This window comes from Equus asinus, chromosome 7 (assembly GCF_041296235.1).
Source record: "Equus asinus isolate D_3611 breed Donkey chromosome 7, EquAss-T2T_v2, whole genome shotgun sequence".
Classification (NCBI taxonomy): Eukaryota; Metazoa; Chordata; class Mammalia; order Perissodactyla; family Equidae; genus Equus; species Equus asinus.
Window position 1 is genome coordinate 70882106 of NC_091796.1, and position 18225 is coordinate 70900330.

The following is an 18225-nucleotide window of genomic DNA, read 5'->3' on the forward strand; positions in this document are numbered from 1 at the left end:
GTAAGTGTATGAATAGTTCTTTGGAGATGATATTCTTTGTCGAAACACCATCTCCATGTACAAGTGTCTTGGAAGAGTTCACTGCAGGATGGACAGCCCTTCCCACAGCATAGACAGAGAGAAGACTGCCCTTTGGTTTGAGGTGAAGTGCCTGGGGGTGGAGTCTGCTGCTGTTGGCAGTTTTCTCTTTTTCCTTGTGGTTTGCATGAGGTCTTAACTCAAAAGAGGATGAACCCGTCTCGTCTCCGCCTGCTGCTGCTCTTTCTTAAAATCCAGCATTTGAATGACATCATCCTGACCTTTACTTCTGGTGGCCTTGTATTGTTTCTGCTTCCCAATTACCCACAACTGCCTACTTCAGCATATTATAAAGCAGCTGTTTAGGTCACCTGCCCTCACGATCAGCTTAGTGAGGTTTTCTTTTTCGTGGACAGGCTGCATTTTATTGCTGGTCAACCAAGATGTCATTTGATTTGGGACTTAACTTGCTTTTGTACTACCCTATTGAAACCAGCACTGACGACTCTTTTTTTTACAATTAATAATCTTTGAAAAGACCTTGTGTTTTCCACCTTATTGGAAATGCCTAGTTAGGTATTGAGCTTTAGGACAATATTTGAGAGTCATAACTTCCTTGAATTTTTAAAAATATGCTTTTAATTTTAGAATAATTTTGACTTACAAATAAGTCACAGAAAGAGTACAGAGAGTTCCCAACTGCTCTTTACCTAGTTTTACCTAATGTTAACATCTGACATTATAAAGATACATTTGTGCAAACAAGTTAGCATTGGTGCAGTATTATTAGCTAAACTCTATAGACTTTATTTGGACTCATCAGTTTTTTCCACTAATGTGTGTCCTTTCTTCCGTGATCCAATCCAGGATATCACATTGCATTTAGTTCCTTGAATTTTTAAGCTTTTTATCAGAGCAAAGTGGACAGGAAGTAGCGGGGTTTAGTAGAAAGGATGTGGATTTGGGGATCAGCTAGCTAGACATAGGTTTAATCCTAGCTCTGCTGTTTATTAGCCAGTTGACTATAAAAAGTGGACAGGATTGTTGTGAGGATTGAATGAGATAAGATGTGCCAAAAAGCACCTGACACATAATTAATCTTTGTTAAATGTTTATCATCTTCCTCCTAATAGTGCAAAGTGGGAAACTTTTCAGTTGTATATACCTAATGAAAATTCATTTGGCATATGATAGGGCTATCCAAGTTCAGGTCATAGGAGTCTTCTTCAGGCTTATTATCAATCAAATTTAGTGCATTGACTTGGAAAACCATGTATTGGATTTCAGCATGTCTTCTGTATATTTCCCTTCAGAGCACCAAGTTCAACAGATTATATCGAAGCAGCAGTGGCTTTTTATGATATCTCTAGCCTCTAGCTACACTGGTGTTCTATAGCTCCAGGATGAGATTCCTGTAGGACCAGAAATGAAATCCAACACCAGACTCCGGATTCCTTTAGCAGGCTGTACCTCGCTCCTTCTGGCAGCAGTTCAAAGAGGACTAGAAGTCCTCGTTCAAACATGGTCAGCTACATTGGAATGGAACACCAGACTTGAGGGTGTGTGGAATTAATCTCAGACCAATAGTTTGGCCAAATGATTTGTAAAATTGGTGAATACCTGCTTCTTCTTCCTATGTCTGCCATGCTCTGAACACTGAGTCAGCTGTGCTGATATGCAGTTTAAGGTTGTGTTGCGATTTGAGAAAACAGAGTTGATGCTGGATTTGTGTGAGAGTGAAAACTGAGCTGCTTGTTTCTGTATCTTTTCCTTCCTGCCTGAACATAGTGATGGGAGTGTATGGAACTCTTTTACCATTTTACTGTATTGAAGAAAATCTGCTTCAGCACAAAATGTTATACTTTGCTTGAATATATTTGATGGTGTTGCTACTGAGAATGGAGATTTCCTTTTTGAAGGCTGACTAGCTGTCTAAAACACAGAGGGAAGGCCATGTAATTGTATCTTGGTGGGTTCTTTCTATTTCAGAAAGCTTATATACTGGTACTATTAAGGAAGTTGAGTTCTAAAGTAATCTCCCAGGTCGAGGAGGTGTTCCCTTGTTATTTACTGACCAATGGTTGATGATAGGTAGTCAACATTTCTGAAGGATCATTCATTTCCAAACATTTATTGAGTCCTGATTAAGTACAGAGTATTCCATTAGGTACTGAAGGATAGAAAGATGAATATATTGGGGTCTCTGACCCTGAGGAGCTTAAAATGTGGTGGGGGAGATAAGACATATTCACAAGTAAATACAACATGGAGTATGAGAATAGCGAGGATAAAGAGACTAATTTTGAGATGAGGAGAACAATGGGGGGTGGATTTTTAGCTGGGCCTTTAAGGACAAGAATTTTAAGAGGACAAGGATAGAGTTTATTAGAGGCAGAGGGAACAAAATGAGTAAAGCATGGAGCCATGAAGGTGTGTGGTATATTTCTGAATATATCGAGTAATTCAGTGTGTCTGGAGTGTGGGCGTTATGTAGGTATGTCGTGGGAGATTAACTTAAAAGGCATGTTGGGGACAAATTATGAAGGACTTTGAATGAAATGCTCTGTTTGCTGTGGTGTGGTAGACACAGTGGTCCCTGTACCGTGGCTTTATCTGTGTGTAATAATCATGGCCGCAGTCAGTTGGTCCAGGGATGGGCAATTACCACAAACCAAAACAATCAGAATTCTTTTCTGGGGTTTTTCTTTGTTTTTTTTTTTTTTTGAGGAAGATTAGCTCTGAGCTAACATCTGCTGCCAATCCTCCTCTTTTTGCTGAGGAAGATTGCTCTGAGCTAACATCCATGCCCAACTTCCTCTATTTTATATGTGGGACGCCGGCCACAGCATGGCTTGACGAGTGGTGTATAGGTCTGCACTCGGTATCTGGGCCGGCGCACGCCTGACCACCAAAGCTGAATGTGTGAACTTGACCTCTGCACCACCGGACCGGCTTTTCTGGGGTTTTTCAAACTTGCAGAAAGAGGTAAGAGTGGTAGAAGAAGCCTTAGATGTAATGCTTGGGAGTTCTCAGTGATGAGGCTATCTGTTCGGGGAGGACGCTGATGAGCAGCAGGTGTGAGGGAAGGCGACCCAATGAGTGAGTCTCATGGGTGACAGTGGAGGGAAGAGATCCGAGCAGAGACTGAGCGAACCAGAACCATCAGGTTCTGGTCGTCTCCAAGGTGTAGCAGCATTCTTGCTTTTTTGCAGTGATATGAATTTCCCCAGGAGACAGAAACCGCACTTGAACTGGCCTAGATGTAAAGATGAATTTATTGGATCATGATACCAAACAATGTGAAGAACAGGAATGCAGCTGGTTGGACTTGAAGACCTCTTGTCCCATTTCACTCCCCTCTGCCTCTCATCAAGTTGGTTTTAGTCTTTAAAAGGGGGCTTTCCCCAGAACCTTGACACATGGCTCCCAGTAGTTCCCAGCTTACATTTTCTAGCTTCATTAAAGAGGCTCTGCTGCTTTTCCCTTACTGCCAATTTGAAAAATTCTAGAGAAGATCTCTGATTGGTCCAGTAAGGGTTGGACGTCAACCCCTAGGCGAGAGGGCCAGCATTGTGATTGGCAGGCCCATTAGAACCGTAGGCCTGTGGGGCAGGAGCTGTTTTCCATAAGAAGGGGGAGGGATGCTCTCCTTCCTCAAGGGACAAAACAGTAAATCTTCCCTGCGGATGAGGAAAGCCCAGCCTGGGTCCATAGCCTTGGGGCTGGAAAGGAGGGTCTGCATTTGAGAAACACTGCCCCAGGGAAGTAGAATCTGCTGTTAACTCAGATGGGAATGAGGAGATTTGGGAAGAGAAATAATGGGCTCAATTGGTCCACTGTTGGGATGCAGCTGTCTTCAGAAATGTAGGAAATTTGATATTTCGGTGGTTTTTACAAAGGCTAAGGTTCCATTTGAATTAGAAGTCTGGTGCTGTCAGTGCTTTCCTCCTCAAAGCTTTCTGACCGTGGTATGTTAGTGAACCCCATCAATAATAATGGTGTACATGTCAGAGTTTCTATTATGGATGAAGCATTGTAGTGGGGCCTCTATATATGCCCATGTTATGTAATTTAATCTTTACAACAACCCTGTGAAGTGTATTATCCGGAGGAAGGAAGCTGAGGTAAGGGAGGCTAAGACATTTGGCTCAAAAACAGGTCTGTCTGATTTAAAAGGCCAGGTTCTTCCTATTACATTACACTGCCTCTGAGAGGCTACTACTGCTAATAATACTCATACTACTGTTAATAATGGCTGACAGTTATTGAGCTCATACTCTGTGCTAGGTACTGTGTTAAGCACTTTAAATGAAATATCTCATTTAATCTTTACCAATATTATCCTTAACGTATAGTTGGGAAAACTGAGGCCGGAGGTCATGTAGCTAGTAAATGATGAAGCCAGCACTTGAATCCAGCTCTCTTGGTGCCAGCGGCCAAATCTATAAGTGATATTTTCTACCGCCTCTCGCTCTATCAGGGCTTATCGGATAGAGTTCCAAATCAGCTGTTGTTACTATGCATCTCTGATAGTAGTTTCCAACCTAAGAAAAGGATAAAGCCGGTAGCAGTGTTTCCTTTCACAATCTTCAGTGCTTTCTTTGCCTTGATCTCAAGGTTTGGAAGAAGGGCAAAGCAATTCACTTCACAAAGTGGTTGGAGTCTCCTTTTCAAAGACATGTTTAAAAGTGTCCTGGTGGTAATAATAATGCCAAGTTAATGGATGACTTCTCAATGTAGTATTGGCTAAAAATTTTATTTTCTCACTGACCACATTCATTCTTTCATCAAAAGTTTCTTGTTCTGTTAAAATATAAAGATCCTAAAAGTTGCCTTTATTGTTAGAGAGCTTCTCTGTGAGTCATGGGACTGGTTTGGAAGGGTCGCTTTCAGTAAGTCTCCAGGTCATCACAGCATTTGGTGTTGCCTGTTTTAGTAAATTTACGTTTGGTTAGCTCCTGTAATGAACAATATTATGATCAAGAAGATGACATTAATTATTTATTAGGTGACTCCCTGATGTCTATATACTAATATAAGGTCGTGCACTGTTGTAGTCTGCTTTGGTCTGCTGGTTCTCAGATGTGGTATCCAGCTGTTTGTCAGGTTCCCTCTGTGTAACCCATGGAAATCCCAACTGTATTTCCACACTGTGGGTTGCCCACTGTTCACTGTTTAAAAAAGCGGGGAGCTGGAATGTTCTTTTTTTATGTTTTTTATCGAAAAGAGCAAAAGTGCTATAAAAACTTAAAATTACTAAGAGTGTATACAGCTGGTATCCATTGGATGGCTTAATTAGAAGAACTTTGCATGCCCACTTCTGATGGAGTTTGGGTCAGATTACAAGATAATGCTTGGCATAAAAAATTTTCACATTACACCACTTTGATGGTCATCCATTCATTCTTCATTTACTTATTCAATAAGTATCAACAAATCCTGGCTATGGAGATGAATAAGATGTATCCCTTACAGTGGGAGTTTGTCTAATAGAGCTGGTTACAGACTTCACTTTGCAGCCTTGATAAATGTAGTGAATGTGGCTTACAATTTCCAAAGAGATTCAGGCTCTCAGATCTTAGAATTGCTGAAACAAAATGTATATTCTTGTGTGATTCTCCAGTATTTGGGGAAATAAATATTGTCTTTAATGGGGAGTAGTAAGAGGTATTAGGGCCAGGTGACACTATTGAGCACACTTGACAGTCTTGAAGAAAGCGAGCAGATGCCAGATATTATTTATAAAAATATTCTGACATTCAGTGAGAATCTGTAATATTTAGAGTTGTTTGCAGACTCTCATTCTAGATAACTTTTCCAAACTTTATATCTGCGAATGCATAGTGTTTTCTGTGCTTGCATGACTGCACAATTATAAAGGAGAAGTATAAAGCACAGGCTATCAAAGTGTTCAAAAGAAAATACTAGTCTGAATTATCGAATATGTACAAAGGCCGTAAATGTTTGAAACCATGGGAATGTTTCCAGACAGAACAAGATGGAATCTATGTTCCTAATTGTGACACAGTTACTTGAAAAGTACAGCTAGGAGCCTAGAGTTGAGGCTTTGTGTACAGTTTCCCTTTGTAAAAGCCCTCCCCCGAAATCCAACGTATAGCGCCCGCCTACAGAAGCTAAAACTGAGTCCCAGCGGCGAGACCGGAAAACTCGCTGCCGGAACGTTTGTGCTGCAGCGCCTCGTCCCCCGGCCGGTGCTCATTCACAAAGGGACCGGCCCAGCCAAGTGCCTGTTGGTAGGAACTTGCTTGGCGTCGGTTCTGAGAGGGCTTGGAGTGGCTGCGGTTGCTGCTGCGGCTGCAGCCAGCCTCAGAGAGAGTTCCTAGGACAGAGAGAAGGCGCCATGGACGATCAGGGCTGCCCCCGGTGTAAGACCACCAAATACCGGAACCCCTCCTTGAAGCTGATGGTGAATGTGTGCGGACACACTCTGTGAGTCGGGAGGCTGGGTTCATGGGGGTGAGACGCGCAGGGTGGAGGAGAGGGCCGGGACATACTTGGCCTCGGCCCGGGGCAGAAAAGCGCGTCGTTGGTTTCGACACTGGGGAGGAAAATGGGACAGGGTAAGGTTGTTTCTGTAAACGGACTGTGGCCGCTCTGGCCTGCTTCGGACTCCTGGTTCCCAGATGTGGTACCCAGCAGTTTGTCAGGTTTCCTCCTCCGTAGCTGATGAAAATCTCGGCTGTCTTTCCTGGCTGTCTTGTCAGCTGGGGTCCAGACGTGTCGCTGGTTAAAAGCGTGGGGGATCGGAGTGTTTAATTTCACGCGAAATATTTTTATTAAAAAGAACGAGAAGTGCTATGAAAACAAATTACTCGAGTATATACTGCTGCTGTTTATTGTATGAATTAATTTGAAAACGCCATCTATATGCTCACTTGTTCTGATTGAGTTTGGTTAGATTCTCATCACTAAAAGGGAGAAATCCAGACTCTAGGCAGTTAATTTTGGAGATATAATAATGGCTGGCATTTATCGAGAGCACATTATGTGCCAGGCACTGTTCTAAGGGACTTACCATGAATTCTCTCTCTTCATTCTCACAACGGTCCCAGGAAGTAGGACCTAGTATCATTCCCATTTCACAGGGAAGGAAACCGAGACTGCGTAGTCGCTAAGTGGGCCCTGCTAGAATTGGAACACAGGATGTCTGAGTCGAGAACGTCCATTTTGGGGGGGGGAGGGGAAAGAGGGCAGTTGAGTTTGTGTATTTTGAAGAATAAGTGCAGAAATTGGTCCTAGTTTTTCTTGCCACATTTTTATGGTCAGATGTGGTTCACTGAGGGTGGTTCTATACAGCACTTTGGATGTAAGGTGCTATGTTGTGGTGAGCATGTATTATATTCCTGTAGTTTCTCTGGGGTTTCTTAGACAAAATGATGGATGATCTACAGTATGGTAGAAAAGGTCTTTGGAAAAGCGTAAATTTTATGATTAGTTGTAGTTATAATGATTATAATGGAATTTATTTAACTTACTTTATTTTTCCTTGCTTTATCCAGCAAAGGAAATACAGTAGAGCTGTGATTGAATGGTTTAAGATTAGGAATAAGGTAAAAGTAATCAAGTAGAATACATGGAAAAGGGAAGTGAGCCAAACATTGTATATAGACTCTTAGGTTTTTAGAGAGATTTTGTTCACTTTCTCTTCATTTTCCTGTATCAGGTTTGTTACAGTTGGTGCTCAAGGAAAGGAAATTTGCTTTTTTGGAAGGATATTAGATGTAATTTACTGGAAGAGATTACTAGAAATTTCTGCCTAGTAGAAATTAGCCAGTCAGGGAAGATTATATGATTTCAGTAGAATAAATGGTATTTTTATTAGGCAATTATAAAATACTTATTTTTAAATAGAAATTGCTTTTGTTGTATCTTCAGTCCTTTTTGTTTTCTCATAAGAGTTAAGAATTGTTTAAATCATTCTGGTATTGCATTTATTTTGGTTTATTTGCTAACCTGTTAGATATAGACAACATTTTATAGTCCTTTTTTGACTTGAAATATGAAGAAAACGGATAATAAACTATAGGGTATTGGCTAAGAGAACACATTTCTGGTTTTGAATTCTTTACACTTTTAGGCTCTGTAGCTTTGGGCAAATGACTAACTGCTTGTGCCGCGTCTTTCTTATCTGTGCAGTAGAGGTAGCAGTGCTCTGTGTTACAGTGTTTGAGGAGTAAATGCAGTCTGTAAAATATTTGGAGTTGTTTAGTAGAGTTTTTGTCACAGTATTTGTTCAGTATATATTAGCTATCATATTATCATTATTTGTGGATGGTATGGGTGCTAAGCAAAAATGAGATTAAGACAGGATTTATTTGGCTTGCTATAAGACTTGCACAATAATGATTATCTTTAAGTGACTTCAAGAGACCATAAGATGTGAAAATAGAGCTTTAATTATGGTGACTCTATTGTAATTTTCTTAATATGAACTCGTTATCATGTTCTCTCATGGAAATCGGATTATAAATGCATCCTCTTTTCATTGTGTGTATCTTGGGTATCTTTTCTGAATCAGTATGTATACGTCTTCCTCTTTATTTTTAACAGTTGGAGGGTAGTCCACTCTTCAGTTATAATTGATGTAACCAAAATTTTTTGATGAATATTTAGATTTCCAGATTTTCAATATAGTAACCATCCATCCATCTATCTACCTGTGTATCTGTCTGTCTGTCTCTTTGAGCACTTATGCAGGTATATCATAAGATGTAACAGGCAAACCATAGGGTAAATGCCTAGGAGAGGCCTTATAAGTGACTTTGAAATTTTGATAAATATTGCCCAATTTGTCTCAAAAAAGATTGTATTGATTATGCTCCCAACAACTATGTATGGGAATTCTTATTGCCACACATCTTTGCTGATATTGGGCATTATTACTTTTTTAATCTTGCTATCTGATAGGTAATAAATACTATGGATTTTTGTATGAAATGCTTCTGATTTGATAGTATGTGGAGTTTGTACAGCATGAATTTCATGGGATTGAACTTGGGCATTTTTATAATACACCTGTTAGTCCAAGAGGAAGAGATATTATTATTTAGCATTACTATTTGTACTCGTTATCTATTACTGTGTATCCCAGACTTAGTGGCTTAAAACAGGAAACATCTTACATAGCTTCTGAGGGTCAGGAATCTGAGAGTGGCTTAGCTGAGTGATTCTAGCTCGTGGTCTCTCGTGAGGTTCCCTGAAGCCATTGTCTGGGACTGGAGTATCTATTTCCAAGGTCATTCATGTGGCTCTTGGTAGGATGCTTCAGTTCCTCCTGGTAGACCCTCCATAGGGCTACTGACGACGTGACTTTTCCCAGAGTTAGTGATGAGAGGGAGAACCAGAAGCTGAAGGACCTCTTATAATCTAACTATGAAAGTGACATTACTGTCACTTCTATATTTTATTTGTTAACTCTGAAACAACCCTGTTTCAGCCTGGGAGGGTATTTACACTCAAGAGTGTGAATACCATGAGGCAGGGGTCACAGGGCCGTCTTGATGCTGGCTGCTCACGATTTTACTCACTTGATTTTTTGTTCATATTTTCAAGTAGCAAAGGCATTTCAGGAGGCCAGAAATCCCTTTCTTGGGCTGGCCTGGTGGTGCAGCAGTTAAGTTGGCATGCTCCGCTTCATTGGCCTGGGGTTCTCAGGTTCGGATCCCAGGTGTGGAACTACGCACCGCTTATCAAGCCATCCTGTGGCAGGCATTCCACATATAAAATAGAGGAAGATGGGTGCAGATGTTAGCTCAGGGCCAGTCTTCCTCAGCAAAAAAAGAAAAAAGCCTTTCTTGCCTAGAGTAAGTAGGAGTAGTGCTTCACAAAAGATAGGAAGTATAGATTATAGAAAAGGAATGATTGGAGTACTATTTATGGGAGAAAATACAGGAGCAGAAAGGAGAAAAGAGGGGAAACATTATGAAAATACTTTTTTTCCTTGACTGCTAGCAGCTGAGGAAGCATATTCCCTTATCTGTCACTTCAGTCCAGCAAACACTTAAATGAATTGATTGCATGCACTTCAAAGAAGATTGGATTCCATGTTTTGTTTTTAAATAATTCAAGAATGAACTTTGTCTTAATTACAAAAAAAGTAATTTTTTCTTTGTTTATCAAGCCCGTATATTTTAAGAAATGTGCCTTTCATAGAATTCTTTCATAGAATACTGAAGGAATATTGAATTAGATGGAGTCAGTTATATCTAATTCTCATTTAAGTACAGTCTTTAATAATTTAATTTCTGCCTCAACCATTCTTGACAAAACTTGTCTCTGGAAACTTTACATGTATTTGATTTTACTAAATCTACTTTTTTCATTTTAAAGACACGTAAGACACAAAGTAGTAGAATAAACAAAAATATGTCCTGATATAGAAAAGTCAATATTTTGCCAGGTTTACTTAAGATCTTTCTCTTTCAGTCTCTTTCTTCCTTTTTTCTCTGTCCCTCTTTGTCTCTCTCTTTTTTTTTTTGAGGAAGATGAGCCCTGAGCTAACATCTGCTGCCAATCCTCCTCTTTTTGCTGAGGAAGGCTGGCCCTGAGCTAACATCCGTGCCCATCTTCCTCTACTTTATGTGTGGGACGCCTACCACAGCATGGCTTGCCAAGCAGTGCCATGTCCACCCCCGGGATCCAAACTTGCCAACCCCGGGCACCGAAGCAGAATGTGTGCACTTAACCTCTGCGCCACCAGGCCAGCCCTCTCTGTCTCTTATTTACTGGTACTACTGGGTAGTTTGTCCTGAAGAAGTACCAATCTGAATTTTGCTGATTGCATCTTTCTGGTATTATTTAATAAGTTCCTCTGTATTTTCTCTAAATCATTTGTTATATTTAGAAGCTTTATCAGATTAAGTTTCAGTTTACTGTTGGAAAGAATAATTCATAAGTGGTATTAATTAATTTGTTTTAACTAATATGCTGGGCTCATAGAGTACTTTTGTGCAAATTAGGAAACAATACCTCCTCTGGGCAGAAAAATTAGGAAAAGACACTCATTCTGGGTAGAAGTAGAAAAAAGGAACTTTCTAGATATATTGTTAATTTCTAATTTTATTCTGAGTGGTAAGAGAACATACTCTATTAAATTTCAATCTTTTGAAGTTTTCTGAAAACTTATTTATGGTCCAGCATATGGTCTATCTTGGTGAGCAGTCAATGTACATTTGAAAAGAAGGCGTATTCTGTGGCTGTTGGGTGTAGTGTATTATAAATGTCAATCAGGTCAACTTCGTTGATAGTGTTACTCAGATCTTCTGTATCCTTACTAATTTATTTTATCAATTGCTCCAACTAGATTGTGGATTTGTGAGTTTCTCCTTTTAGTTCTGTCGTGCTTCATGTATTTTGAAGCTCTCTTGTTAGTTACATAGATGCTTAGAATTGCTATGCTTTAGTGATGAATTTCTTCTTTTGCCATTATGAAATGTCCCTTTTTGTCTCTTGTAATAGTTTTTGTCCTGAAGTTTTTGTCTGATGTTGATATAGTCATGTCAGCTTTCTTATGCTTGCTGTTTGATGGTATATCTTTTTCCATCTTTTTGTTTGCAGCCAATGTGTGTTTTATATCTTGTAGACAGTACATAGTTGGGTCTTGCTTTGTTATCTGGTCCAACAATCTCTACTTTTTAATTGGTGCGTTAATCCCTTTATTATTTATTTATTTATTCTTTTGAGGAAGATTAGCCCTGAGCTAACATCCGCTGCCAATCCTCTTTTTGCTAAGGAAGATTGGCCCTGAGATAACATCTATGCCCATCTTCCTCTATTTTATATGTTGGATGCCTGCCACAGCATGGCTTGATGAGTGGTAAGTAGGTCCATGCCTGGGATCCAAACCAGTGAACCCTGGGCTGCTGAAGTGGAGTGTGTGAACTTAACCATTATGCCACTGGGCCAGCCCCTAATCACTTTAAATTTTAAATGTAGTTGTTAATGTCATTGTGTTTAAATATTTGTTTTCCATTTGTCCCTTTTGTTTTTTGTTCTCCCTTTCTTGCTTTATTTTGGACTAATTGGATATTTTAAAGTATTGGCCTATTAGCAGTAGCTCTTTATTGTTATTTTATTATTTTTTAGTGGTTTCTCTAGGTATTAAAATGTGCATCTTTATCACTCTATTTGATACTCCCCATTTTTCACTTCTTATTTCAATACCTCATAAATGTAAACAATATAATTCCATTTACTCACCCCGCTCATCCTTTATGCTAATAATGTCTTTTACTTCTGTATATGATTCACTATTGTTATTTTTGCATTAAACAGTCAATTGTCTTTAAGGAAATGTAGAAAGTAGTCTTTTTAAAAAAACACCATAATTCACATACTGTAAAATTCACTCATTTAAAGTGTAGAGTTCAGTGACTTTTAGTATATTCTCAGATATGCATGCATCACCACAATAAATTTTAGAATGTTTTTGTTACTCCACAAAGAAACACCTCACCCCTTAGCCACCCCCACCTCCCCCCATTCCCCTGGGCAACCACTAATCTACTTTCTGTCTTGATGGTTTGCTTATTCTGGACATTTCGTATAAGTGAAATCATACAATATATGGTCCTCTGTGATTTGCTTTTACTTAGTATAATGTTTTCAAGTATCATCCGTGTTGTAGCACGTATCATGACTTCAGTTCTTTTTGTTGCTGAATAGTATTCCATTGTCTGGATATACCACATTTTATTTATCCATTCATTAGTTGATGGACATTTAGGTTGTTTCCACTTTTTGGCTATTATGAATAATGCTGCTATGAACATTTATGTACAAGTTTTTGTGTGGACAAATTATTTTGTTTCTTTTGGGTATGTGCTTAGGAGTATAGTTGTTGGATCATATGGTAACTCTATATTTAACCATTTGAGGAACCATTTGAGGAACAGTAAGGTTTTTTTCCAAAGTGGCTGCACCATTTTACATTCCCACCATCAGCGTATGAGGGTTCCAGTTTCTCTACATCTTTTGCTAACACTTGTTATTATCTGTCTTTTTGATTATAGCCATCCTAGTGGATGTAAAGTGGTGAAGTGTAGTCTTGTATATTCACCTACTTATTTATCATGTGTGGTGTCCTTCTTCCTTCCTTTGGATCTGATTTTACAATTGTATTGATTTTCTTCTCCCTGAAGGGCATTCTTAGCATTTCTTGTAGTGCAGTTCTGTTGGTGAAGAATTCTTGCAGATTTTATCTGAAAGTGTTTTTGTTTCAAGCTACTGTTTGAAGGATATTTTTGCTGAATATGAAATTATAGGTTGGCATTTCACCACTTGAAAGATATTATTTCATTGTTTTCTGGTCTCCATTGTTTGTGATGGGAAGTTAATTCTTACTCATCTCTCTCCCTCTCTCTTTTTTTTTTTTTTTGCTGAGGAAGATTAACCCTGAGCTAACATCTGTTGCCAATCTTCCTCTTTTTTTTGCTTGAAGAAGATTAGCCCTGAGCTAACATCTGTGTTGGTCTTCTTCTAGTTTATATGGGGGTGGTCACCACAGCATGGTTGATGAGTGATGTAGGTCCATGCCCGAGATCCGAACCCACAAACCTGGGCTGCTGAAGCCTAGTGTGCCGAACTTTAACCACTACTCCATGGGGCTGGCCCCTGTTACTCATATCTTTGGTCCCCTTTATATAAAAATATTTTGGGACTGCTTTCAAGATTTTCTCTTTATCTTTGGTTTCTAGCAGTTTGAGTATGATAAAATCTAGGTGTGGTCTTCTTTATATTCATCCTAGTTGAGGTTTGGTGAGCTTGGATCTCTAAGTCAATGTTTCTCATCATATTTGGAAAATTTCTGTGATTCTTTCTGCGCTATTTTTACTCTTCTCATTTTGGAACTCCAATTATATGTACTTTAGGCTCTTAGATAGTGTTCTATAAGTTCGTGAGGTACTATTCATTTTTTTTCATTCTGTTTTTCTCTGTGTTCTTCAGATTAGATACTTTCTATTGATCTATTTTCAAGTTCACTGACTCCCTATCTTCCATTTCCAATATTTTGTTAAGCCCATTTGGTGGATTTTTCACTTGTTATTGTACTTCTTGTTCTAGAGTTTTCATCTTGTTCTTTTTTTCGTTTTCACATCTCTGACTGGATTTCCTTATTTGCCTTTAGTTCTTTTAATGTGTTTTCCTTTAATTCTTTGAACGTATTTTGTGTTAATTGTTTAAAAACGTTTGTATAGTCATGTGTCACTTAACTATGGGATTTGTTCTGAGAAATGCGTCATTAGGCAATTTTGTCATTGTGCAAATGTCATAGAGTGTACTTACACAAGCCTGGATGGTATAACCTACTGCACACCTAGGCTATATGCTACCAATCTTATGGGGCCACTGTCATATATGCAGTCAGTCGTTGACCAAAACGTTACTATGCGGCATATGACTGTCATAGCTGATCTTCAAGTTTCTGTATGCTAGATCCAACATCTTGACTGTGTCAGGGATGGTTTCTTTTAAATGCTCTTTTTTTGACTATTGGTCACGTTTTTCTTTCTTTCTTTTTTGTTTCCATGTTTAGTACGTTTTTCATTTGTACACTGGATCATGTGGAGGTACATTTTAGAGCTACTGGATTTTGTTAGCTTTCTGTGAAGAGTGGTTCTTTGTTCTGTTTTGTTTTTTGTTCTTGTAGGTAGTTCAATTACTGGCTGATCACCTTGAACTTTGTAGGCTTGGTTTTAATCTTTGCTGGGATGGATCTGTGGAGAGCCTGATGTGTTTCCTTACTTTAGTGCAACTCAACCTCCAACCTTTTAATCCTGTGCAAAACTTGTTGGGGCTTGATTTTAGGCTTTGTTGGGGTGGATCCAGAATAAGTCTTATTCTAGGATTTGGTCCTTACTCTTAATTGAGATCTTTTTGGTATCTCAGCTGGATGTCTGAGGTATTAATAAGGTATTAACAAGGTGGTTTCTCTACTCTGGCTGGGAGGGAACTCCAAAGTATGCCCAGCACTCTTTAACTTCTCTCTATTCCTCTCTCAGCCACTATCTTTTAGGTCTTGATTGGTTTTTATCTGCACCTGTGCAGGCTGTTCCTTGGCCAGGGACTTATGTTGCTCTCCACACAGACTTCTGGACCCTCTGACTTGCAGATTTCAAAAATACCAGTTGCACTGAACTCTGATCTCTGCCTGTTCAGCGTAGCACAACCACTGAGCTGTTCTTAAACTCTTGCTTGCTGGCCCATGGTCATGGAAATTGTCCCCAGGTAGAAGGCTGAGGTGATTGTAGGCCTCACTTTGTGAGATTCCCCCCTCTATGGAATTATAGTCTTTCTATTGCCTGTTGTCTAATGCCTGTAAACAATTGTCTCATACATTTTATTTGTGTTATGGTTGCTCATGGTGGGAATGCTAGCCTGGCATCAGTAACTCCATCATGTTTGTTAGGAAAAGCTGGCCTTATTGAGGCATTTACTCCTTGTAGTCTCAGTTCTATGTGTGCAGGTTTATATTCTTTACCTCAAAATTGGCAATTGCTTGTGCCCCTTTAACATTTCTTTTGTAGTTTCTGATTTTGTTTTTTTACCACTTTGACTTCTTCCCTAATACTTTAAGCATTTTTTTTTTTTCCTAATGGAGTGAGTGTTCTGAAGTTGATTAGTATACAGTACTGTGGAATAGCTCTAGAGAATTAATCTCTTACCTTCTGAATGGTAAGTACAATGAAGATTTCAAGATTATTCTCCTGACAGAGCTGGTTTTTGCTTTCCCTATATTTATAAGAATTGGTGTCTCATGTATTTTAATAATCAAAATCCATTGAGAAATAGAAAGAACGTGGAATCACAAGTTAGAAAATCTAGGTTCTAGTTTTGCCATAGACTGGCCAGTTTTAGGCCAGCCATTTAACTTTGATTTGTTCATTTGTTTAGAATAGACAATTTTTAGCCCCCTTCAATCTCTTAAAATTTGGGTAGTTTAATTAATGGCTAATTAGAAAATAATTGTAGGCAGTAGCTTTAGTCTTTCTTTGATCTTATGCTATCAATAAAGTTTTTTCATAAGATGTTAAAATTTTGGTTATTTTTGTTAGCTGTAATTGTTCTTTTCCAATATGTGGGAGAGTGCTGATCGCTCTGTTTACAGAATATGAATACTTCACTGTGAATTGGTTATTTTATGGCTATAATACATATTTTTTGGTTTGACCAGAAATAACTACTATTAGTGCACTTTAGTTTTTGAGATGCAGCGTGTGCTACAATAATCATTTTAGTTCCTTTTTTTATCGAGTGTAACTTAATGTTATCATTCTTTAAAACTGTGGTTACTAAATATCTAATCATTATGTTATTTGTAATGTTTCTCTTTGTATGTGTATACATAGCCCTATCCCCATGGAGCTCTTCTCTTTTCTTCTACGCTGGGAATCCTTTTTTAAGATTCTTTTTATCTACTGACTAGTTTTAAATAAATAAATAAATAAATATTAAAAAATATATATATATATATATATTTTTCCCCCCCTGTCTTGCAGGAACCCTTTTGTGAGGTTTTGCCTATAGGTATCAGAAGGTTTCATAGGAACTTTGGCTTCATGGATGGACACCGTTTAGGATCTCTTTCCCTGGAAGTTATATTATCAAATTTGTGTTCCAAGATTCAAACAGATAACATGAAGCTATTAGATGTTCAGACTTATTTGTTAAAATGCAAATTATTTTATTCTGCAGAAACCTGAAACAGTAGCACATTAGTTTCCTTTTGGGATATAAGTATCAACAGAGACAGAATTAATTTATTCTCTCATTGCCTTTTTTCTGCTGTGGGCATAAATGTTGTGTCTGACAAATATGTAATGATAGTCTGCCTGAGTTCGAATCCTAGGGTTACTGCTTATTCTTAGCTGTGTGATTTAGGGGAAAATTAGTTATTTTCTTTAAACCTTTATTTCCTCATCTGTACAGTGTATGTACCAGTAGCATATACCTCACAGGGTTACTGTGAGAATTCGATGAGTCACAGTTCAAGTAAGCTTAAGAATTCAGGTAAATTTAAGAGTAAATTTACTCTGTAGTCAATTATAAGGAGTTATTTTCAGTATTCTGAGTGCAAAGAAATACAGTTTTTAGGTTAAGTTTCAGGTATCTTTTTTTGGCAATTTACTGTTTATTTAGCATCTACTCCGTGAGACAGTAAATAGAATGAGAATAAATGAATGAAAATTTAACCTAGAGATTTTAATGGTTTTCTTCAAGTTTCAAATGTGTTAAGCCTATTTTCAAAGGAAAAAATAAGACTCAACAGTAATTTATTAGCTGTTGGTGTTTACTAAGGAATACAAGTTTGTGGTCCTTTTTTGTGCACTCCATAAATTACCCAGGCTACTGATTTGCAAACTCGCCTCATCCTAAGAATCATCTTGGGTGCCTACTTGAAATACATGCTTCTGGGCTCTACCATTGATCTTTTCAGGGAGGGACCTGTATTTTATGCTAGCTATTTGGAGAGTCTTGTGCTCAAGCAGTTTTGGAAAACGCTGCTGGGTATACAACAGTGGATGTGGCAGACATGGTTACTGCCTCTGTTAGTTTTAGTGTTTCAGCTCTTCTTTCGAGTCATTCAAAGGAAATTAGTTTTTCTCTCTTCTTTACAAGGAAGAAAAGAGAATTTTGGAGTTATAAAAATATTCTTTGTAGTTCAGGTGTGAAAGTAGGCTTTATGCTATTTGTTGAACAAACTGTTTGTTAAGAAAGTGCTATTAAAGAAATGGAGATCCAAAATCCTGAAACCTAAACCTGCTGATTTAGAAAAACGGCCTTGTTGGGTATATCCTAAACTTATGAATTTTTGCAAGATTAGTATCAAGAAAACAAAAATGTTTAGGTGCTTCCAAATGCTTAAATGTTTTTGTGGAGCAGCCACTGAAAAGGATAGATGTAAATATGAGTCCCTTAGGAAAGTGGAATGTGATGTCTGATTTGGCTCTCAGGCTGAGGATGGGAGCCTGTGCAACAGTACATGCTACAGAGTGCTATTTGTTTTGTCAAAAGAATTGAGAGGAAGTTGGCTGACTCAGTTAATTTAAAATTGGAAGGAGCTTAGCAATCATCCTTTTAGTTTTATTCTACACCTGTCCCCCTTTTTTTAGCAGATGGGGAAACTGAAGCTTAAGAAAGGTTATATGGTTGCATTGCCCACCTGGCCAGCTTAATTTTCTTCTTTCT

At 38.5% G+C, this 18225-nt stretch overlaps 1 protein-coding gene across 1 annotated transcript in view; it reads left to right on the forward strand.

Moving 5' to 3' along the window:
• Positions 1-6234: 6234 nt before the first annotated feature.
• Positions 6235-18225, forward strand: part of MNAT1 (MNAT1 component of CDK activating kinase) — a 222433-nt gene continuing 210442 nt past the window's right edge. The window contains exon 1 of the mRNA XM_044773700.2: positions 6235-6468. Within this exon, the coding sequence (XP_044629635.1) occupies positions 6380-6468 (89 nt within the window). The 5' untranslated portion in view covers positions 6235-6379. The remainder of the gene's footprint in view (positions 6469-18225) is intronic.